Genomic DNA, 25,343 nt, shown 5'->3' with positions numbered 1-25,343 from the left:
GAGTCTAACAACCATATACAGATGTTTTATCCTCCTGTTTTTCACTGGTTGTGATTTTGATGTTAAAAACGTCTTTACCAGCATTTTTTGGAAAAAAGTGTTATGTTACTTTGAAATCGTTATATAAAATTGTCACGAAACCCAGTGCACACATTGTACTTGATGTTAAAAATACCTTTTCTTGGGCACATGCGTTGTACTTGTTGCATGCAGTGTTGCAACAAGTACAACGTACATGCGCCCGAGAAAACTCAATTGTATGCAACAAGTGCAGTGATGCAACAAGTTGCAGTGACACAAATTAACTCTTGCACAGAAACAAATTAACTCTTGCACAGACACAAATTAACTCTTGCACATACCTCAAGAGTATTTGTTTGCTACCGCAACAGTACATAGTAAAAAGACGTTTTGAGGGCAAAAGTGTTTCAAATGAGTGGGTAGCAAATGCTAGGGAAGCGAGCTTAAATAACATTAATTGATGTGCCAGGGTAGTTAACTATACAAGAACACTATAAGTCTAAAGTCTTAATTGCTTATACAGTAATGTCAGAAGTGTTGTCAATAAAATGAGTGAGTTCGAACTGCTCGTTAGGACAAGTAATGCCGACATAATAGAGCTTACAGAAACGTGGTGCCACCCAGAGATAAGGGATGACGAGTTCACTACTGTATGCATAATGTATATTATACATACCGGAGATAAGGGATGATGAGTTTCAGTACGGTATGTATAATGTATATTATACACACCATAATGTATAGTGTATATTTAGGAAGGACAGAGAAGGTAGAAGGGGCAGTGGGGTCATGCTTCTTATCAAAAGTAGCTTGAGTGCAACGAAAGCTTTTCCGGATTCAAACGTTTCACGTGCTAGTATAGAATCTGTATGGTGTGAAATAGTTGGAAGCAAAGGTGTAATGAGACTGGGAGTAATCTACAGGCCAGGTATTTATGAAGATTATGATGAGAGCCTCTACATACAAATGGAATGGGCAAGTAAGCGTGAATGTCTTATTATGGGTGATTTTAATTCGCCTCTAATTGATTGGAGAAAATGGGAAGGAAGCACATGGGGAACAAAATTTTTAAATTAACTAGATGATAGTTATTTGTATTAACATGTCAGGGAAAGTACTAGGGAAAAGAATACTCTAGACCTCATCATTACCCATGAATCAGATGACATAATAGGGCTGACATTAGAGGAACCAGTAGCAGGACGTGATCACGAAGTTCTACGGTGGACGATGAAGTGAGAGAGAGAGAGTTAGCAGTAGTTAAAGGAAAAGGAATGGGGCTGACATTAGAAATAGGGCTGAAATAGGTAAAGGAATAATAGGGCTGACATTAGAGGAATCAGTAGCAGGACATGATCACGAAGTTCTACAGTGGACGATGAAGTGAGAGAGAGAGTTAGCAGTAGTTAAAGGTAAAGGAATGGGTTATAATTTAAGGAAAAGAAATTGTGAAGCTTTAAGGTGCTACATGGTCTCTCTTAATTGGGTAGATATCTCACAGAGAGCGAATACAATTGAATTATGGCATACCTGTAGAACATTAATCACAGAAGCCTCGAATGCTTATATACCATTAAAAAATACTCCAAGAGGAGGATTCCAAGTTGGATGAATAATGAAGTTGCCAAATTACTTGAGCAGAAAAAGATGGCATGGAAAAGTTACAGAGCAATAAAAAGTACTGAAGCCTATAACAGCTACAAATAATAACACTGAAAAGGTTAGGCTGGCAAAGAGAGCAGTGGGGGGGGGGGATAAGGAATTCTTCACATATATAAATGCAAAGAGAAGGACAAACCATATCAGACCCTTATGTAATGGACATGGGGTATTAGATACACCAGCTGAAGTTGCAGATGAACTAAACGATTACTTTGAACCAATATTTACAGAAGAAAAACCCTTCACATCAATGAGAAATTCTGGGAGTGAAGTTGAAACAAATGTAATTAATGATGTTGAAATTTCACACGTTTATTTAATGAAAAAACTTTCAAGCCAGTAAGGCTCCTGGGGGCAATAGGTGATAGCATTTACCCCATAATCATAAGGGAGGTGGCAAGTGAGTGCATTGAACCATTGAGGCTAATTATGTGTGCATCACTGGACTCAATATAGAACCCCAATACTGTGCAGGCGTATCTTTATGCTGACGATCTCTCTATTTCTGCCATTCTCAGAACATGAGATCTATTGAGCAGCAATTGCAGATGTCCCTCAATAAAATACAAAATCCTTCTTATAAGGATCACCCTGTTTTAAATAAAATCAAGATTTTTCTGTTCTGCTCCCTATGTCTTGAGTGTTGAAAATTGAAGATCGTCAACAACTAATAAACTTTTGCTGGATTTTAGCACATTCAGACATTAAAGGAAATGAATTGACTGATATTTCTGCTAAAAATCTATCAACTTTAGACTTAACCTCTGTCTTTATTCCAGCCTCTGATTATAATATCATAATGCAATTAGCATACTGTGCACAGTGGACAGAGGTATGGCATGACCAGACAAATAATGAACTTTTCCAGTTGAAACAGGATCCAAAATTTTGGCACTCAAGCATTCAGACAGTTCGGCCTAGAAGAAGTGGTACTTGCACAGATTAGAATAGGGCGTACTCATCTGACTCACTTCCATCTACTCACAGGCGATTATCCTCCTCGGTGTTCACACACTGCTCAGAACATCTAACAGTCAAATATATTTTGATTGGCTGTCCACATTATGAACAACATCGAACTTCAATATTTCATTACCTGGCTAATCTCCAAGAACCGATAACATTAAATCATATCATTGGAGAGGAGGCAAATACCATTGAACCTTTCTGTTTTTTGAAACAAATTGGAATGTCTGAACAAATATGATTAGTATGTGAACTGAAATGAACTGTCTTCATATTAATGGTGGGTCGGAAAACTGCTAGTTGGGGGGGGGTACAAGAACTAATAGATTAACAGTAGCCACTGGCAGAGGTGGAAGTGATTCTTGCACTGCTTCTATTGAAATGAGCAGAAGCCTGAAAAACAAAATGCAGGATATTTCAGAGACTGCTGGGAGTCATTGCGGTACAAGTAAACACATGGGTTGTGTTAGGGTAGCCAAGAATAGAAACAGGTGCATGTATACCTGCGTGTACACCAATGCTAGGAGTTTGGTAAATAAATTTGATGAATTTGAGGTATTGCTCAAAACATCAAAGGCAGATATTGTTGGGATATCAGAGACGTGGTGTCACACAGATATAAGGAATGCGGAACTGGAATTTGGGGAATACAATGTGTATAGAAAGGATAGACAGGACAGGAGGGGAGGAGGGGTTATGCTATTAGTTAAGAAACACATAAAGTCCAAGGAAGTGAAGCCAGTCGACATCGATGGACAGGGCAGTGTCGAGTCAGTTTGGTGTGACATAAGCATAGGGAAATCAAAATTGAGAGTAGGAGTGTGCTATAGGCCTAATGACTCTGATGAGTCATTGTGCAGATATATATTGTGCAGGGAAATACAGTGGGCCAGTAAATCAGAGAGTCTTATAATGGGGGATTTTAATTTCCCAGATATTGACTGGAATTTGTGGGTTGGTCACTCGCACGCTAGCAAGGCTTTTGTAGATTTATTGGATGATTGTTTTCTACATCAGCATGTTCGTGAGGCAACAAGAGGGAGCAATACTCTTGATCTGATTATCAGTAGTGATTCTTCATGCATTAAGAATCTGCAAATAAATGAACCACTAGGTGGCAGTGATCACAGTGTGTTGAAGTGGGATTTACTCAAGGAGGTAACTACCATCAGAGGTAAAGGGAAGGGTTTTTGTTTTCGTAAAGGCGACTATGATGGTCTTAGACAGTATTTAAATTCTATACAGTGGGACCAACTGATGATGTTACCAACAGCAAACTAAAAATGGGAAGCATTCAAGGAACTAATCTTGGAGGCTACCAGGCTTTACATACTAACTAAGAAATATTGTTCAAGGTTTAGGCCTAAATGGTTGTCAGATGAACTAATGAGACATGTGGCAGAGAAGAAAAATGCATGGGATACATACAAATTAATGGGTGACATGGAAGCCTATGATAGATATAAGTTGGTCTGTAACCAAGTCACAAAGGAGATTAGGCAGGCAAAGGCAGACTACGAAAAATCCTTGGCAAAGGATGCAAAGAAAAACAGAAAAGAGTTCTTTACCTATTTAAACTCAAGAAGGAAAGGGATGAATCAGATTGGTCCACTGGATATTGATGGTTCAACAGTTGAAAATCCTGCTCAGGTGGCTAACAATCTAAACGAGTATTTTGCATCTACATTCACGCATGAGGAGTTATTCAGGAAGGAGAATGATGTAGGTAAAGTAAACATTGGCAGTGAGCTGGATGATTTTGTAATAACTGAGAGGAAAGTGGAGGAGAGATTGTCGAGGATAAACATAAAAAAGGCACGTGGGGTGGATGGGATCTATCCAGTTATATTAAAGGAGGCAGCAAAGGAAGTAAGCAAACCCCTAGCCATTATGAGAGCTTCTTTGGACTCAGGGGAGGTACCCATAGACTGGAGATGTGCAAATGTAACCCCAATTCACAAAGGAGGATCAAAGGCTGACACAAGTAATTATAGACCTGTTAGTTTAACTTCTGTTCCAGGTAAATTAATGGAGGCACTGGTTAAAGAAGCACTGCAGGATCATCTAGACAAGAATTCAGTTATAGCTCAGACGCAGCATGGTTTTGTTAAGGGCAGGTCTTGCCTGACCAATTTGATTGGATACTATGATGTAGTCACAAAAGAACTGGATGCAGGGAATAACTTTGATATTATATATTTGGATCTTAGAAAGGCTTTTGATACTGTTGCACATGGAAGACTGCTGCACAAATTGGAGCACTGTGGCATTGGAGGCAAATTGCTGCTATGGATAAGGGGATGGTTGAGTGGCAGAAGACAGAGAGTGGTAATCAATGGACACTGCTCAACGTGGACTAATGTTTTTAGTGGAGTTCCTCAGGGTTCAGTGTTGGGTCCGTTGTTGTTTTCGGTGTTTATGAATGATATTGATGATGGGATATCAAGTTTAATGTCCAAGTTTGCAGATGATACAAAGGTTGGCAGGGTTGTTAAGGACACCACTGACGCTATGCTGCTGCAACAGGATCTGGAAAGGTTGAACAGATGGGCTGAGAGGTGGCAAATGAAGTTTAACATTGACAAATGTAAAGTACTACATATGGGAAACAGTAACCCCAGAGCAACGTATCAACTCTGCGGTACTACACTGACAGTGGTGGAGAATGAAAAGGACCTGGGGGGTCCTTGAGTGTGAACTCTAGCATTCAGCTGGGCAGCTGAGTTCTTTATAAGTTTCGGTTCCTTTGAGCCCTTTAGAATGCCAAATTTCTGCTTTATTTCCTTAATGCACTTTACAATGAATACACACAACAGAGGCATATTTTTCAGTTGTATCATGTCCACCTAAAGGTCCAACAAAGAAGAGCACATTATAAAATCCTAATTCGTGAGAGAACTGCCATCTCTAGTTTCTCTCCTGAGCAAAAGCATTCCTGCTTCTCTAGCTGAGGCATGATTCTAGTTTAAATTTAATTTAAGAATATTCTACAAAACTAAAAGATATGACTATAATAATATAACAGTATATTCATTTTATTTGGAAGATTATTTATAATGTAAGTTAAGATATCATATGGCTTTAATTAGCATAATGCTATTTTCAGTTATGTTATGTACTGTGTACAGTTACATTATGAAATCATGTTTTTATTGCTAGAAATTTAGAGTTGATGGATGTAATAAAAAGATTTCTAATTGTACTGCTAGGAATCAATGGCCTTAGCTGCTGTTGCACTGTAAAACTAACAAACAACAGGAACAACAACTGCTAGGAATTACATAGAAGACTACTAAATTGCTTTTATATCATTCTTATTGTGATACTATAACGATACACGAACACTTTCTACAAAATTAAAAACTGCCATTCATATTAAAAACATCCTAGCCTTGTATAATGAGAATAACGTACTACTAGCTGACATTTTCACTGAAGAGAAACAACTGAGGATTATTTTCTCTGTAGTAGGCAGAAAGTGATGATATGCATGTGAAATTCTGATAGTTTATTCATTTTAATGCTGGAAGATTAATGAGGGGGCATGAAGGGAGACATTCTGATACATGTCAGCTATATTGTTATTATATCACTACTATAACATCTTTCAATTTTAAGTAGTTCAGAAAACCAAGTAAAATACAAATTAACTTAACTTTTTTCAAATAATTTTTAAGTAATAAAAAAAGGTCCACTTAGCAGCTCTCAAAAAAAAAGTGATCTGTTGAGGTATGTTTTCATTTTTCATGATTTAATAATTGCTGACTTACATATTGGCAAGATTAAAATAAATTTATCAAATCATTATTGTGAACTACATTAAACATATATGCTACATATCAAGCTATTTGTCAGATGTAGACGAAAAATGCCGATTCTTGCTGCTACATGAAACATTTCAGAAAAGAAACGCTTTTTTTTTTTTTCTTTTGATTTATTTTTTATTATTATTCTTTTTTTTTTGCAGCTCTTCAAGGGAAACTGAGCATCAGTCAGAAGAGTGCAGATCATTACCAAACAATGGCCACTGAATTGGAGCTTAAGTTAAAAGAACAAAATGAGGTATTGTTCTGTAATTTTGAATTAATTTGTTTCAATTTTTAATTAGAGAAAGATACTCAAGTGAGAGATGTATCAAAGCAAATTGTGAGTTTATAGAATTATAATTATATATTACATAAATTACATTAAATACAACAGGAATGATGCAAATTTATGTGACATCTAACGCTCAACTTTCTGATGGCTGACTTGTCCTCCTTTAATAATCTTTGGATTCCTGTTTGGGAATTGTTTTCAAGTCTAGACATTTTGAAATGTGACTTAAGAAGCAACCAGTTACATTCCATTCTGAAATCTATCACTACCTCTATTTTCAACATCCTGAAGTATCCACATAAAACATGGGAGTACTTCTACACTTCAATTCCAGTCACCCTTTTTGTTGTTGTTGTTTGTTAGTTTGTTTGCTATTTGGTTTTTAGGAGCATTTGCAACTAAGGCCATATTGCTCCTGGATATGCAGTGGTCATTCCCTGACCTTTCCGCATCTTCCATATTTGGTGGTGACCGGCTCGAACCCCAGTCTAATCAAGAAGCGTGTGCTACGCACTGCTGCTCCTTCCCACCTGGCTACGGAGGCACCCCCCTTTTTGTACTAAGGTAACAATCATCAAGGGCCTTGTCTTCGGGTTGTGCTAGAGGGCAGCCTCAACGTAGAATGGTTTTATCAGATTCACCTTAAAGCAGAATATTTACGCTACTCATCAGTTCTACAAAATTATCAGGAACACTGCTAGTAGTTTTCACTCAACCACTTTCAATTCAGCTTTATTCCAAACCCCAATGACATTGGCTATTTTTCCAGGCAGGTGATATGTCTCAACACATTTTATCAGTGGGATTAAAATCATTCTACTTCATTTCCCTTCTTGCCCACCAATGGTATAGAAGCTAGTTATTATGCTTCCATTTCTGTGTATGTCAATGTACATATGTGTTTGAAGTCATAAAAGAAAGCAACTTGGATCTTTGTAGAATATGTGAAATGCCACATTAGGTTATATAGACTTTGGCAAAATTTGGTGACTATTGCATTGAAAAATCTCATGACTTCAAGTACAACAGCTTCAGGATATATTGATCTGATATATGGCATGGTTCACAAGTATATTATCTGCCGTCTTAAAGTTAAGAAATGAACACTTTCTTCCTGCATTTCTTAGGAATAGCAAATTTGTTTTAATGCAGGAAGAAGTTCACTTTTTTTTTTACTTTAAAACTTCAAACTATGTTTTGCAGATTCATTTCAGAAGTGACAAGAATATAAAGAAGCTTTCATTTTACAGTCTTCCTCCTATTTCTTTATTTGTAATTTAGAAAAAAATCGCTGTCCATTCAGAATAGCTTCCCATTTTAAACCCCTCAACCTTCCACCCCCTCCAAATTCAGTCACACTCAGAGGTGAACATTAACATCATATACTGTCACCACCACCAGACACAGTTCTTGAAGAACTGCATGATACCTTTCTATGTTACATGTTACATAGGCATTCAACATGTTACATGTTGTTCTACGTTACAACCCACCATGCACAGAATTTGGTCAAGAGGAGGTCGTCCTTCCTACCAGCTTTGTTCCCCCTTTTGACTTTGACCATTCTCTCAGAAGATTAGTTTGGTTCCATTGTACTGGTCATGCAATTCTTCTATTACCTACCACTGCAGATCAGTGTGACCCGAGGATTTCTTGTAGCATGTCCTATGGAAATGTCCTGTCATCCTTAACAATTTCAGACCGTGAAACTTTTCTATTTAATTATAATTTTGCTACTTTATTCTTAAGGCATTCTTTTAACATGAAGAGAAAGTGTTCCTACTTTAATAACATAATTTCATTAACGGAAAGTTTTATTAAAATTGGCAAATAAATTTTATTTTTTTATTTTTATGAATATCAAGTTTGTCATCTATACACAAAAGTGTACTGATTGGGAGAAATGAATAAATGAACAAAATGGCAGGTACAGAAGAGGAAAGATTCTTGTTCTAATCATCACATGCTAAAGTGGCTTCTTTTTGAAGGATTCATTTTCTTGTTATTAATTAAAAATAAAAATAAATGAATTTTTACTATATTATATTGTTTTAATCAGAATGTCCATGATATTTGTGTAGTATTATAATTGTTATTAAATTCAGGGGAAATGCATAATCTGTATTTCCCACACACCACCTTATATATTATATAGGGTGGAGTGTGGCAGACTGATGGTTTTTATTTTGTAACAACTATTTTTTGAGCCTGTAGCTGGCACTTGAATATGTTAATTGCTTCAAAGGCATTCAGTATTAGATTTGGCATATTGTTAAGTTGTGTGCATTTACGATTGAATGCTATGTTAAATGTGAATCTCTAACTCAAACTCAGCATAGGTTGCATAAAACGCTATCACTGCTAGGGTTTAAAAAAAAAAAAAGGGGGTGGGTTGGAAACCAGTTCTGTTGTTCAATTGAAACCTGAAAAACTGGTAAAGACTAAGAATGCCTGGAAATGTTGCAACTGTAAGTGATCTGTTTAATCAACAAAGTCCTTGCTCGGCACAGAGACATTCTCAATCACTTGGTATCTCCAGACAATCCCTTGGCTGAGATTTATATTGGTACTTAAACTTTTATCCTTATAAGATAGCACTCATGCAAGAATCGAGTGATAATGCAGTGTGTCATCAGTTTTTCCACTATTTTCAGAGTCCAAATTTAATTAACAACCATTCAATGACAGATGAAGTAAACTTCCATCTGTGTTGTGCTGTAAATAAATAGGACTCAGTATTGCCAGTGAATTATACAAATCAGTGAAAGACCACTGCAAAGTCCTAAAGTTATGATTTGGTGCGGAATTGCATCATTTTGCATTTACGGTTTGGTGCGGAATTGCATCATTTTGCATTTACGGTTTTTATTTTTTGAAATTACAACAGAATTACCCTTTTGTATTGCTGTCTTATAACAGCAAAATTTATGATAAAAAAAACCTCAAATAGTTGCTGAATTGAAGGAGAGAATCATGGAGGAGATTCTAGCAGTTGATGATGCCATGAGAGTGTAATGTAGAATCTCATAAAAAAGAATTCAGTAATGTGTTGTTAACCAAAGAGGACACTTAAATGATGTAATTTTTAAAATCAAGTAGATAGTAAAAATTCCTATGGACATGACTTATATAATCTGTATTAAAAATTGCTCGTTGTGAGAATTATAATAAGCTTTAGTAATTTAAAATGCATCAGTCTGCCATGCTCCACCCTGTATAATTAACTGTTAGTTAATTAGTAATTAATTGGTGAAAAGTTTATTTAAGGGAAAAATTGTAATACTCCTTTAATGTAATGTAATGTATAGCTTGCATAATGGTTTTTATGCAATTTAAAAAAGCAATTACTAAATATTTTGTAGCCCTCCTGAAATTGTACTAAGCCGGTAGAAAGTATCAGAAATAATCAAATTAGGCTTTGTGTGAATGAAATTCAATTCATATATTATTTTTTTATTATTTTTTTTTAAGGTATGCCAGCATTTGAAGGAAACAGCTGAGAAGTCATTACAAGCAAGCAATGATTGTAAGTTTGTTTTTTTATTTTTTTTTATTTTCAGATGTGTGGCACCTCCCTAGCCATGTGGGAAGGAGCAGCAGTGCGTAGCACACACTTCTTGATTAGACCAGGGTTCGAGCCCGTGACCACCAAAAACGGAGGATGCAGAAAGGTCAGGGAATGACCACCGCATATCCCCGGAGCAATATGGCCTTAGTTGCTAATGCTCCAAAAAAATCAAAATAACAATAACAACAACAATAACAATTTTCAGCTGTTACTGATTTTGGAAGTAAAATGATTAAGAGTGCAGTAAATTTTAATTTAAATGGCTACTAATGGTTATCAGTATGGCCCCAAGTATCATATGGAAACTGAGGTGGGATGCACTGATTTAGTCTCACTTAGGGATAAGCAATGCTCAAAGAAATGACGGATGTAGAATATATGATTATCATTTCCATAGAGATTGCATACAAATACAATTTTAAAAAATATATATACACTGAGTGATCACTGAATTACAATCACCTACCTAATACTGTGTTGGGCTACTGTTCGCACAGATAACAGTTGCTATTTGCCTAGGCATTGACTCCACTTGATGTCTGAAGATGTCCACAGGGATGCAACATACAACCATCACTATTCCTCTCTAAAACATACCATAGATGTTCAATTGGATTGAGGTAGGCTAATTTAGAGACCAATCAAAATGGCTGATATCTTCACTCTGTTCCTTAAACCACTCGTGTACCTCGTGTGAGCCTGATGACACAGCACATTATCATCTTGGAAGATCCCATTTCTGTCCAAGAAAAGATGTAACATAGTACTGTGCACATGATCTCCTAAGAGCTGCCAGTAGCCCTCACCAGTGAAATGTTGATCCATATGCATCTCTCTCTCTCTCTCTCTCTCTCTCTCTCTCTCTCTCTCTCTCTCTCTCTCTCTCTCTCTCTCTCTCTCAGGGTAACTTGGGAATTTTTTTTTTTTTTTTTTTTTTTTGACTGGTGCAGCATAAGCCTTAGGCTTCCTTGCAGCATATGGCTAATAATAATGATAATAATATGAAGTTTGCTGAGCAGTGCAGATGTGCTGCCAGGGCAGGTCATGCAGTCTTCTCAATAATATACAGTTGACCCCCGCTTTACAGTGGGTTGACTATATGATCAAATCACTTTACAGTGGACTCCATAATAAAATTCCTTTCACTATATGATATGTAGTAAGCTCGGGATATTGTCATCATGTTTGCAAATTGAATTTTAATTAATTAATTATATTAAACGGAACTTAAAAAATAGGAATGAAGAGAAGATTCTGAAAATTTATTTTTGTTTTTTATATGATTTCAGTGAAGGGGAAACACATTTCAACATAATACTATAAGGTAAAAATCCACAGAATTCCAGTTATCGGTATTATTGCAAATGCAGTAAGATAGAGTTTACTACCTGTTTCAGTTTATTGGGCTTTTCTGTTAGCTTATGCTAACAGAAAAGCCCAATAAACTGAAAAGTGCAAATTGTTTTCATTATTTTATGGTCGTGACCTCCAGAAATGTGCTTTAGAAAAATATCATAAATGCGTTCAAAATTCATTCTTATAACAAAACATAGCAATAAATGGTGAAAATGCAGTGCACTTTAATGATTTGAGCAGTTGATTCTACTAACCAGTGATCACTGGTGCCTACTTATTTCGCTCTAGAATGGCTTACAATTGTCTCTGATCGGACAACATGGTCCTTTGTCTCAGCCAATAGCAGCATTTGTTAAACGTGTTGGGCACGTGTTTTGTTTTCGTATCCTTTAGTTCAAGTGATTTTTTTTTTTTTTTTTTTTTTACTTACTTTCCATAAATTTACTGTATTGAATTCTTGAACGTACAACACTGCATAATATGGCCCCTAAAGTGTGCAGTAAGAAGAAAATTTCAATTAAAATTAAACAAGAAATAGTGAAAAAAACATGATGATGGTGCTAAAATTAGTTCATTGGTGTGCAAATATGGTTTCTCACAGTCAACCATTTCTACCATAGTGAAGCAAAAAGAAAACCTTAAAAAAGTTAAAGTAAGTGATGAATCTAACACAGCCCAAAAAGGCAGAGCACTGATTGTACAAATGGAAAGGCTTTTGTTGCTGTGGATAAAATAAAAACAAATAAAGGGTGATACAGTTCCTGGACAACATATTTGTGAATGTGCAAAGCAGATTTTTGAGGACTTAAAGACTAAAACACCTTCAGCTAGTGATACATGATATGGGGACTTTAAAGCCAGCAAAGGTTGGTTTGACTGTTTTATAAAAAAGGTCCAATATTAAAAGTGTCATAAGGCATGGAGAGGCTTGCAGTGCCGATCAGGAAGCAGCTGAAAACTTTAAGGTGGAGTTTCAAGAGCTCGTTGAGAAGAAGGGTTACCTTCCTCAACAAGTCTTTAATACAGACGAAACGGGCCTCTTTTGGAAAAGGATGCCTAGGCGAACATACATCACAAAAGAAGAGGCCTCGATGCCTGGTCATAAGCCTATGAAGGATAGGCTTACTCTGCTATTAGGGTCCAATACCTGTGGTGATTTTAAACTTAAGCCAATGTTGGTTTACCACTCAGAAACTTCCAGAGTGTTTAAACAGCAAAAGGTCATCAAAAGCAGGTTGGGTGTCTTTTGGTGGTGTAACAAAGAAGGCCTGGAATGAATGGGTATTTGAAGTGTTTTGTCCTTCCAGTCCAAGGCTATTTAGAAAAAAACAAACTCCTTTAAAGCCACTGTTAATTTTGGATAATGCTCCAGGTCATGATCCCCAACTTGCCCGATCTCTGCAGGAGCAATTTAACTTCATTACTGTCAAATTTCTCCCACCCAATACCGCCCCTCTGCTTCAGCTAATGGATCAGCAAGTGATTGCCAACTTTAAAAAAATTTACACAAAGAAGATGCTTGCAAACTGCTTTGAAGAGAATTCAGGCGACAGAGCCATCACCTTAAAGGAATTCTGGAAGACCAGGTTTAACATCTTAGACTGTGTACAAATGATTGTCAGTTCTTGGAATAAAGTTTCAGCTCGGTGCCTCGATGCAGCGTGGAAGAACTTATGTCCCTCAATCATCCATGATTTTGAAGGATTTGAAGCTGAAGGTATTCTAGAGCAGGAAATTATCACTCTTGGTGAGTCCTTGGTTTTAGAGATTGATGCGGCAGATGTGGAGGAGTTAATTGTGGACTACGGAAGGGAGTTGACAACAGAGGAGCTCCAAGAATTAGAGCTGGTGGGTGAGCATGACAGTGGAGATGAGGAACATGAGGAGGATGACTGTGTAGCAGCAACTCAAGAAATTAAGGGCATGTTTGCTGCGTGGGATATAGTGAAGAGGACAGTAAGGAAAAAACAGATATCGAAACCACTGAATTGATGACCTTCAAATTTGAAGGCCAGGTGTTAAATTATTTCAAGAGCCTTCAGAGAAAGCGCCAAAAGCAAACCACTTTGGACAGTTTTTATACCATAAGTAGCAAGAGGCAGCGATTGGAAAGAACACAGATCCTGAAGGTGATATCTTGATGGTACAAGATTCTCTTCCAGCTCCATCGCCACACCACCATTGACAGCTTTTCCAATGTAAGTTGAATGAAAATTACATTTTTTTTTTTTTTTTTTTTTGTTTATAATTATCAATTATCATTTTAAACATTTGGGGGGGGGGGGGGGAATAAGTAAAAATGTGTGGCTCCATCGGCATTTTTTTATCTTTTTTCTTTTTTGTTTAATTTGTATCATGCTCTATTGTTTATTCTGGTGTATAAGATGCACCACAATTTTAGGGTGAGTTATTTTTAGATAAAAGGTGTTTGGTTTACACTGGAAAATACAATATTCGGTATTCTATATAAAACTAATACAATTTCTGTTATAAAAATCACTTTTTACAGAGATAAATAGCTTAGTTATATAGCGAAAATTTCAAATTCCAAGGACTTGGAACAAATTATCAAAAAACAGTGTGTTATTGGGTTTACATTATGATATTTTCACGATACGATGGTGTCTCTGGAACGAATTAATATCATAAAGTGGGTCCCCACCATATAGGAATTTTGCTAGCAAGGGCAGGGAGGTGTGATTATCCCGTGGTACAAGGCAATGTTCAGGACACAGAGGACTGTGTACGGGTCTGGAGGCCTCTTTACCGCTTTTAACCATCTGACTGAGCCGAATACACTCAGTCAGATTTTATCCGACAATGACAATGTGCCTGCTATTTTTAGCTTTTTGAAAGCAATAAAGGTTTTTAATCGTGTTTAAAATCTATATGATATTGTTATTTCTTTTATTGATTTATCTTTTTTATATATTTGTTATTAGATATGGACATGGTGGCCGAATTAATTAGGTCACTGAGATGTTAAATTTTTATATATTACCTGACCTTGGCGCATTATAGCCTTAGTTGCTAATGCGCCAATAAAATCCAAATCAAATCAAATCAGATCTGGAGACCTCATTGTAGGAAGGATGTAGAGTTGCTAGAACAAGTACAAAGAAGGGCAACAAGATTCGTGAGGGGAACAAAGGGGTGCTTTTACCAAGAAAAGCTTAAGTTCTGCAAATTGCAGTGCCTGGAGTGCAGGCACCTGTGAGGTGATCTGATTGAGGTGTATAAGTCCTTGTATAAGTCCTTGAATGGGTTGAACAGGCTGAATGCTGATGGGATTCTTCCTCTTGCTCAGATTAAGAATCCGAGGGGGCATAGATTCAAATCGAAGAAAGACAGTTAAGGCTGACATTTAAAGCTGAGCTGGACAGGCATTTGGAATGGATTGGTGAAATAGGAGGGGTTTTTTTTTTTTTTTTTTGCTGATGCTGCAGAAGCTTCTTGCATCGTATGCCTTTACTGATGCTAATGCTAATATGTTTACTGTGTGCCATATGAAGCTGTTTGGCTTTTTATACTGCAAGCTATTCAGCATAGTCCATTATACCCTGGTGTTCAAAGAAAGTGCATCACCCCTTAAAATTGTAATTGTCCTCCGAATAACGTAAGTATATGGCAGTATTTCTTATAGATCGCATCAGATAAGATTGACACGTGTATGTGATGACGCAATATTGCATCAGCTGTTACTCTCAGCTATATAAGGACGCTCTGCAAAAGTTGCAGTCATTCCTTGCTTGTATCAGGATGGCAGTTACTTGCAGTTGACGCCAAGAAGAAAGAGTGATATTTTTACTTTACTTGAGGAAGGATGTCCTTCCCATCATATTGCTTATAGAGTGTCTTGTAAACAGTCGACAGTGAGTAGATTTCTTTGCAAACTCAAGAATACTGGTTCTGCTGATAGTAAAAAAGGAACCGGATGCAAACGAGTTTCTACGCCAAAACAGGACCCCATTTTGAAGCACTTAAGCCTTAAAAACTATGTCTGAGCTGAAAAGAGAATGGGAAGAACATACAGGAGAGGTAGCAAGTGCAGTAACATTCAGACGATGCCTCTTCAAAAATTGGCTTGTAGCCAGTTGTCCTAAGAAGAAGCCTCTCCTCACACAAAAAATGAAAAAGGCCTGATTAATTTGGTGTAAGGAGCATGTCAAATGGATCCCCAAGCAGCGGAAGTCAGTTATTTTCTTGGATGAGAGGAAATTCAACCTGCATGGCTCTGATGGGAGAAAAACTATTCACTGTAGACGAGGTGAAGAATACCATCCAGACTGTATGGCATCTAGAGTGAAATTCCCTACCAGCCAAATGATATGGGGGGTAGGCAAATTTCTGCCAACAATTAGAGACCATTTCAACCTGCCAAGTAACTGCATCTTTCAGGACGACTTTGCCCCTTGTCATCGGACAAAAAGTGTAAGTAGGCACTTCTATACTTACTTTAGCTTCATTTCTGTATTAGAGGATTCAACATTAATGTGTTTACATTTGTTACAGTTGAAGAAATGGTTGGAAGAACGGTCCATTACAACTCTTAGCTGGCCAGGAAACAGCCCGGACCTGAATCCTATAGAGAACCGTTGGCATTTTGTGGAATCTTCAGTTACCAGAAAGAAACCAAAGACTCTTTGTGAACTTCAGGAAGCCATAATTCGTGTTTGGAACCATGAACAATCAGTTGATTATCTTCAGAAATTGATCTTGTCAATGTCTCGATGGTGTGCTGCTGTCATCAGGGCCAGAGGAGGATCAACTAAATATTAGTTTGCACTGGTGAACTTTTCATTTTTTTTTTCCATTGAAAATGATAAACTGAAACAAATCGAGTGCTTCTGATAACATTTCAGCCCTAATTGTCGTGTTTACGAAAACTGTTGTATAAATTTTGCAAATGCTCATTTTGAAATATTTTGAGAGAACCTGTCAAATATTACTTAGCTTTCCTTAACTATTAATAAATATCTTTTGTTTATATTTCTATTTGCGATGCTAGTCATTAATGTAACATACCATTGCGAAAAAAGGTTCAGAAATGTTAAATTCCTGGGTGATGCACTTGAACACTAGTGTAGATAGTCACAATTCAGTGAACACCGATTGGTTATCGTATAATTACTTAATATCCATTTAAAGAACACAATTTCTGTAACTTATTGACCTAAATTCTTGGGTAAGCCTTTTGATCCCTTAAAGCTTGTTCCAAAGGTATAACATAAAGCATGAAAGTGAAGCTAGAGGTTTGAATTTGAGTGATAGCGACTAAAATATTAACTGATAAAACTGCAGTATCTTTCTGAAGTGTCAAAATCGTTACTGCAAGTGGTTCTGAGAATCCTGTATATGTGAGAAATTGGAATACAATTTTTAAATGTATTTGTTTATTATTAACTGGTTGTTATAAACATGATTGAAGTTTTGCAATAGTTAAAAATTTTACTAAGAATTTTTAGTCCTTGCTTGTTTCTAATTTTGTTACTTTTATATATGCAGCAAGAAAGAAGACAGCACAGCAAGTTGAAATCTTGGAAAAGAAAATTCGAGAATTGAATGAAGCAAATGAAAATCTAAAACAGGAGAATATGTCTAAGGTATATTATTGTTATATATGTAAGTGATTTATTATTGTAACCAATATATGCATAAGCTTGCTTTCTTGCATTATATGTCTCTACTACTAATATTTCTCCTTCTATCATAACAGTTCTTACAAGAGTTGAACCATATGCTAATCAGTTAGCAGATACACATTTGTACAGACACAATACATGACAAAGCCATCTGAACTGGAACCATACGAACTGGCTCGCTCTGACTAAAGTAATGATGCGACAGAAAATCCAAATAGCAGAAAAAAGATCACCAGTACCTGCTTATCTTATGATCTTTTTAATAGCACACTGATTATTTGCCACAAATGATTCAGTTTTGCTAAAAGTTGTGAACTAAGATATTCACTGAAAGCCCTGGGGAGGTTATTGTGACTAGTTGTGGGGAAACTTCATATTTAGAAGAAGTGGAGGAAAAGGTTTGCTAGTTTAATGGATAATGTGTCTGGAGCAGATTGGCTCATATTTGATCAGTGTATATCTTCAGGTGTGTGCACGTGCGCCTAGCCCTGATAATAGCTCGGACACAGCATGGTTTTGTTAAGGGAAAGTCTTGCCTAACCAACCTGATTGGATACTATGATGCAGTCACAAAAGAACTGGATGCAGGGTATAACTTTGATATTATATATTTGGATCTTAGAAAGGCTTTTGATACTGTTGCACATGGAAGACTGCTGCACAAATTGGAGCAGTGTGGCACTGGAGGCAAATTGCTGCTATGGATAAAGGGATGGTTGAGGGGGCAGAAGACAGAGAGTGGTAATCAATGGACACTGCTCATTGTGGATTAATGTTATTAGTGGAGTCCCTCGGGGTTCAGTGTTGGGTCCATTGTTGTTTTCGGTATTTATAAATGATAATGATAATGGCATATCAAGCTTAATGTCCAAGGTTGCAGACGATACAAAGGTTGGCACGGTTGTTAAGGACACTACCGACAGTATACTGCTGGAACAGGATCTGGAAAATTTGAGTAGATGGGCTCAGAGGTGTCAAATGAAGTTTAACATTGACAAATGTAAAGTACTACATATGGGAAACAGTAACCCCAGAGCAACGTTTCAACTCTGTGGTACTACACTGACAGTGGTAGAGAATGAAAAGGACTTGGGGGTAATTGTGCAGGCAGATATGAAGTTTTCTGAGCAGTGCAGACGGGCTGCAAGAGTAGCTCATGGTGTCTTGTCAATGATATACAGGAATTTTTCTAGCAGGGATAAGGAGGTGATTATTCCCTTGTATAAGGCAGTCAGGCCGCACCTTGAGTACTATATACAGGTCTGGAGGCCTCATTTCAAGAAGGAAGGCTTACGTTTTGCAAATTACAGTGTCTGGAGACTAGTCACCGGCGAGGTGATCTGATAGAGGTGTATAAAGCCTTGAATGGTTTGAGCATGCTCAGTGCTGATGCGATTCTTCCACTTACTCAGAATAATTACCTGAGAGGGCATAAATTCAAATTGAGGAAAGAGATGTAGGATAGATGTGCGGAAATTAGCCTTTAGCCAGCGGGTAGTTGGTTGGTGGAACAGACGACTTCCATCCCTTGTTGTGGAAGTTGATAGCCTAAATAAATTTAAAGCTCAGCTGGACAGGTGTTTCGAATGAACAGAGAGGCGAAATAGGAGTGTTTTTTTTTTTTTTTTTTTTGGCTGATTTTGCATACGCTTGCTTTCTTGCATCATATGCCTCTACTAATGCTAATGTTATACACCTCAGTCAGATCACCTCGCAGGTGCCTAGTCTCCAGACACTAATATTTGCAAAACTTAAGCCTTTTTTCATAACAGCAACTCTACATCCCTCCTAAAATGGGGTCTCCAGACCTGTATACAGTATTCAAGCTGTAGACTGACCATTGCCTTATACAAGGAGATAATCACCTGCTTATCCCTGCTAGAAAAATATCTGTATATCATTGAAAAAACACCATGAGCTACTTTTGCAGATCATCTGCACTGTTTAGTAAACTTCATATCTGACTGCACCATTACCCCCAGGTCCTTTTCATTCTCTACCACCCTGAGTGTAGTACCACATGGTTGATATGTTACCCTGGGGATTACTGCTATCCATATGCGGTACTTTGCATTTGTCAATGTTAAACTTCACATGCTACCGCTCAGCCCATCTGCTCAACTTTTCTAGATCCTGTTGCATTACTGTACTGTCATTAGTCATTAACAACCCTGTCAACCCTGATATTGTCTGTAAACGTAGACATTAATCCTGACATACCTTCATCAATATCATTAATAAATACAGAAAACAACAATGGACCCAACACTGAACCTTGGGGGAATACACTAAAAACATTAATCCATGAAGAGCAGTGTCCATTGATTACCACTCTCTGTCTTCTCCCGCTAAACCATCCCTTTATCCATAGCAGCAATTTGCCTCCAATGCCGCACTTTAATTTTGCTTTTTTTTTGCTTTAATTTGTACAGCAGTCTTCCATGTGCATCAGTATCAAAAGCCTTCCTAAGATTCAAGTATATGATATCAAAATATTCTTTGCATCCAGTTCCTTTGTGACCACATCATAATGTCCAATCAAATCGGTCAGACAAGACTTCCCCTTAATAAACCCATGCTGTGTCTGAACTATAATAGAAGTCTTGTCTAGATGATCCTGCAGCGATTCTTTGACCGGTGCCTCCATTAATTTCTCCAGAACAGAAGATAAACTATCAGGTTTGTAATTACTTGTCACTCTTTGATCCTTCTTTGTGAATTGCTGTCACATTTGCACATCTGCGGTCTATGGGTACCTCCTCTGAGTCCAAGGAGGCTCTCATAATTATGGCTAAGGGTTTGCTTACTTCCTTTGCTACCTCCTCTAACATAACTGGATAGATTCCATCCACTCCAGGTATCTTCTTTATGTTTATCTTCAACAATTTCTCCTCCACTTTACTCTCAGTTATTACAAAATCATTTATCTCACCGCCAGAGTTTAATACACCTCTGGCATTCCCCACCCTGAATAGCTCCTCAGGTGTAAATGTAGATCCAGAATACTCATTCAGTTTGCCAGCTACCTGAGCAGGATCATCAACAGTTGAACCATCAATGTCAAGTGGACCAATCTGATTCCTCCCCTTCCTTCTAGAGTTCACATAAGTAAAGAAATCCTTGCCGGTTTACTTTGCATCCTTTGCGAAAATTTCTTGTAATTTGCCTGCCTAATTGTGATTTGATTACAGACCAGCTTATATCTACCATAGGATTCTGTGTCATCTGTTAATTTTTATGTATCCCATGCATTTTTCTTCTCTGCCACATGTCTCATTAGTTCATCTGACTTCCGTTTAGGCCTAAACCTTGAATGTATTTCTTAGTTGGAATTAATGTACATAAATTGTATGAAGGAACATCTTTAAAAGAAAAGAAGGAATTGAATTTAATCCACAATACTTCAACTTATTTAAAAAGCCTATAGAAGACCTCCAAAAGCAGGAAAATTTTTTTTCCAAAAATACAGAACAGCCAAACAATCCCCAAAGATCTGAGAATGATGTTAGGCTATTCACCTCAAGAATAATCTACCTGCCACTTTACTATTGGAAGGCGCCTCCGTAGCCAGGTGGGAAGGAGCAGCAGTGCGTAGCACACGTTTCTTGATTAGACTGGGGTTCGAGCCCGTCACCCCCAAATATGGAGGATGTGGAAAGGACGGAATGACCACCGCATATCCTGGAGCAATATGGCCTTAGTTGCTAATGCTCCTAAAAAAAAAACCAAATAACAATAACAATCTACTATTGGATGATTTATTGAAATCCTCTCATATACCTCTTGACTGCACCACTTGCCAAAATTCCAATAGGGATCAAGACATTCAACAAGCAGGGGGCTGACAACATGTAAGACTACATGTTATCATTCTCTTTAATCTTAATTATGTATTTAATTGTAGAAATTTTTAACCTAGTTTTTTTTACTTCAGATTTGTATAAATTTGTAGAAATTTTTAACCTAATTCTTTTTACTTCTGATTTGTATAGATAATTCTTATCTGTATTATAAATTAATAATAATGTATAATTAAAGTATAAAAAGCAACAGTTATATATGAAGCTTTGTAGTTTAGCCCACAAATATGTAACTTCAGTTTGTTTTTTTGCCTTTAACAGCCAATATGTAGTAGTAGTAGTAGTAGTAGTGGCATGTGATGCAAGAAAGCAAGCTTATGCAGCATCAGCCAAAAAAAAAAAAAAAAAATCACACCATTCCCTCCAAATGCCTGTCCAGTTCCTCCTTAAATTTATTCAACCTATCAACTTCCACAACGACAGATGGAAGTTTGTTCCAGCAATTAATCACCCGCCGGCTAAAGACAAATTTCTGCACATCTATTCTACATCTGTCTTTTCTTAATTTGAATTTATGCTCCCTTAGGTTCGTAATCCGAAGAAGTGGAAGGATCCCATTAGAATTCAGCGTGCTCAATCCATTCAAGGCCTTATTCACCTCAATCAGATCACCGCGCAGGTGCCTAGTCTCCAGCCACTGCAATTTGCAGAACGTAAGCCTCTCTTGGTAAGAGGATCCCTTCATTCTCCTCACCAATATTGTTGTCCTTCTCTGTACACGCTCAAGTAAATCTACATCCTTCCTAAAATTAGGTCTCCAGGTCTGACCATTGCCTTATACAGAGGGATAATCACCTCCTTTTCCCTGCTAGCAAAATTCCTATATATCATTGACAAAACCCCATGACCTGCCCTGGCAGCCTGTCTGCATTGCTCAGAAAACTTCATATCTGGCTGCACAATTACTCCCAGGTCTTTTTCATTTTCTACCATCTTAAGTGTAGTACCACACAGTTGGTACGTTTCTCTGGGATTACTTCTACCCATATGCAGTACTTTGCATTTGTCAAGGTTAAACTTCAGTTGCCACTTCTTAGCCCATCTGTCCAAATTATCTAGATCCTGTTGCAGTAGCACACTGCCATTACTGCCAGTAACAACCCTGCCAAACTTTGTATCATCTGCAAACTTCGACATTAAGCCTGATACCTTCATCAATATCATTGATAAATATACAAAACAACAGTGGACCTAACACCAAACCCTGTGGGACTTCACTAATAACATTAGTCCAAGAAGAGCAGCACCCATTGATTACCACCCTCTGTCTTCTCCCACTTAACCATCCTTTTATCCATTGTAGCAACTTACCCTTAACACCATTCTGCACCAATTTGTACAATAGTCTTCTATGCGCAACAGTGTCAAGAGCTTTCCTGAAATCCAAATATATGATATCAAAATTATTTTTTGCATCCAGTTCCTTTGTAACCACATCATAATATCCTATCAAATTTGTCAGACAAGACTTTCCCTTAACAAACCCATGCTGTGTCTCTGAATTATTGCTGGTCTTGTCTAGATGATCCTGCAATGCATCTTTAACCAGTGACTCCATTATTTTAACCGGAACAGAAGTTAAACTAATTGGTCTGTAATTACTCGTGTCACCCTTCGATCCCCCTTTGTGAATTGGGGATACATTTGCACATCTCCAGTCTGTGGGAACCTTCCCTGAGTCCAAGGACGTTTTCATAATTATGGCTAAGGGTTTGCTTAGTTGCTTTGCCGCCTTCTTTAATATAACTGGATAGATCCCATCCACCCCAGGTGCTTTTCTTATGTTTAACTTCAACAATTTCTCCTCCACTTTGCTTTCAGTTATTCCAAAATCAATAAGTATCCTGCTACAATTTGATAACCTTCTGCCATTTTCAAACCTTAATAATTCTTCACGTGTGAATGTAGATGCAAAATACTCATTCAGTTTGTTTGCTCTCTGAACAGGATCATCAACAGTCGAACCATCGATGTCAAGTGGACCAATCAGATTCATCCCCTTCCTTTTAGAGTTTATATAAGTAAAGAAATCCTTGCTGTTTTTCTTAGCATCTTTTGCCAAGGATTTCTCGTAATCTGCCTTCGCCTGCCTAACCTCCTTTGTCATCTGAGTACAGACTAGCTTATATCTGCCATAGGCTTCTGAGTCGCTTGATAATTTATATGCATCCCATGCATTTTTCTTCTCCATTACGAGTCTCATTAGTTCATTAGATAACCATTTAGGCCTAAACCTTGAACAATATTTCTTAATAGGTATGAAAGTTTTAGTAGCTTCCATGATTAATTCCTTGAATGCTTCCCACTTAGAATCTACTGTTGGTAACATAGTCAGTTTATCCCACTGTACAGAATTTAAAAACTGTCGGAGACCACTGTACTCACCTTTACGGAAGCAAAAACCCTTTGCTTTAGCCCTGATGGTAATTAAATCTTTAAGTAAATCCCACATCAATACACTGTGATCACTGCCACCTAGTGGTTCCTTTATCTGCAAATTCTTAATACACGAATGATCACTGCTGATAACTAGATCAAGGGTATTACTTTCTCTGGTTTCCTCTCGAACATGCTGCTACAGAAAACAGTCATCCAATATTTCCACAAAAGTCTGACTAGTGTGTGAGTGACCAACCCACAAGTTCCAGTCAATATCTGGGAAGTTAAAATCCCCCATTATAAGACATTCCGATTTACTAGCCCACTCTATTTCTCTGTACAATTGTTCATTGTACTCATTCGACTCATTAGGCCTATAACATACACCTACTCTTATTTTTGCTTTCGCAGTGCTTATGTCACACCAAACTGACTCAACAGTGCACTGTTCATCTATATCAACTGGATGCACTTCTTTTGATTTTATGTTTTTCTTAATTAACAGCATAACACCACCTCCCTTTCTATCCTGTCTATCCTTTCTGTACACATTGTACTCCCCAAATTCCAGTTCAGCATTCCTTATGTGTGACCCACGTCTCTGCTATCCCAACAGTATCCGCCTTTGATGTCTTGACCAACACTTCAAATTCATCAAATTTATTTACTATACTTCTAGCATTGGTATAAATGCAAGCATACATGCTCCTACTCCTATTCTTAGTTACCCTAACACATCCCATATACCCACCTATTTCAGGATGACTGCCATCCGTCCCTGAATCCCCCAACACCCCCACGCTCCACGTCGCTACTTATTCTAATAGAAGTTGTGCAAGAATCCCCTTCACCTCTGCCTACGGCTACTGTTAAACTATTAGTCCTTGTATCCCCCAAGCTATCAGTTTTCCGACCCACCTAACACTGCCTCGATAGCATCAGCAAATATTCTTGCCTCCTTACTATTGAAGTGTATCCCATCCCTATAGAAGCCGTCTCTCCTGTTAACAAGTACAGTCCAGGCTGAAAAAAATTCTACCCCTTGAGCCTTGCACATTCGTTCCAGGGCCGAATTGATCGACAAGGCTCTCATCATATACTCCCTTCTGTCGTGTCTGGGCAGAATTGCAGACACTTTCAAATTCAACCCTAATTCTCGGCATTTGTTCAACAGTGACCTGTACTTGTTAAGTAATTCTGCCGGTCTCCTACTCCTAATATCATTAGTGCCAACATGTACAACTATATCACCTTTTGTGCTCTTAAAAGATGATATCCGCTCTACAACGTCATCAACCTTTGCCCCTGGCAGACATACCCTGGTCTTGTTCCACCTATCCTTTTTACAAAGCATGTTTCCCTGACAATAGAGTCACCAACAACTACTAGTTCCTGTGGGACCAGCGCATTCTGCCTTGGGGGTTGCCGCTGTGTTGTGTGATGACCAAGTGCAAGCTCTGGCGTTGATGTGGGCAGCTGAGAGCCTGCTGGCCCCTCAATTTAGATCTTTCGAGGGCATCCACCCTGTCTTTCAAACTCTCATATAGGCCCACAACAACGCTGAGTTATCGCCTGATTTCCATACACTCCTTACATCGCGCACACAAAGACATCCCCCATGGCAATGTCATGTTCCGTTCCAGAGAGTTCGGCAAGCATTTCACAAGTTACACATTTTTTTAGGCTGTGATGCGTTGGAGAATCGCCCCCCCCCTCAGTTCTCCCCCGAGTCACAGCACTCCTGCCGCTTTGTGCCCGTTGCTTTGCTGCTCTAGTTTCGGGCATGATACT

General features: G+C 37.8%; 1 protein-coding gene across 2 annotated transcripts in view; it reads left to right on the top strand.

Moving 5' to 3' along the window:
• Mgtor (nuclear basket protein megator) overlaps positions 1-25,343 on the top strand; it is a 676,213-nt gene that overhangs the window by 255,816 nt on the left and 395,054 nt on the right. For both annotated transcript variants that reach the window (XM_090385135.1, XM_090385134.1), the window contains exons 23-25: positions 6,617-6,711; positions 10,219-10,273; positions 17,177-17,274. In XM_090385135.1, coding sequence (XP_090241261.1) covers positions 6,617-6,711; positions 10,219-10,273; positions 17,177-17,274 — 248 coding nt within the window. The remainder of the gene's footprint in view (positions 1-6,616; positions 6,712-10,218; positions 10,274-17,176; positions 17,275-25,343) is intronic.

Source organism: Mastigoproctus giganteus, chromosome 11, assembly GCF_048544385.1.
Source record: "Mastigoproctus giganteus isolate SK-2022 chromosome 11, ASM4854438v1, whole genome shotgun sequence".
Classification (NCBI taxonomy): Eukaryota; Metazoa; Arthropoda; class Arachnida; order Uropygi; family Thelyphonidae; genus Mastigoproctus; species Mastigoproctus giganteus.
This window is presented reverse-complemented; position numbering and strand designations above follow the sequence as displayed.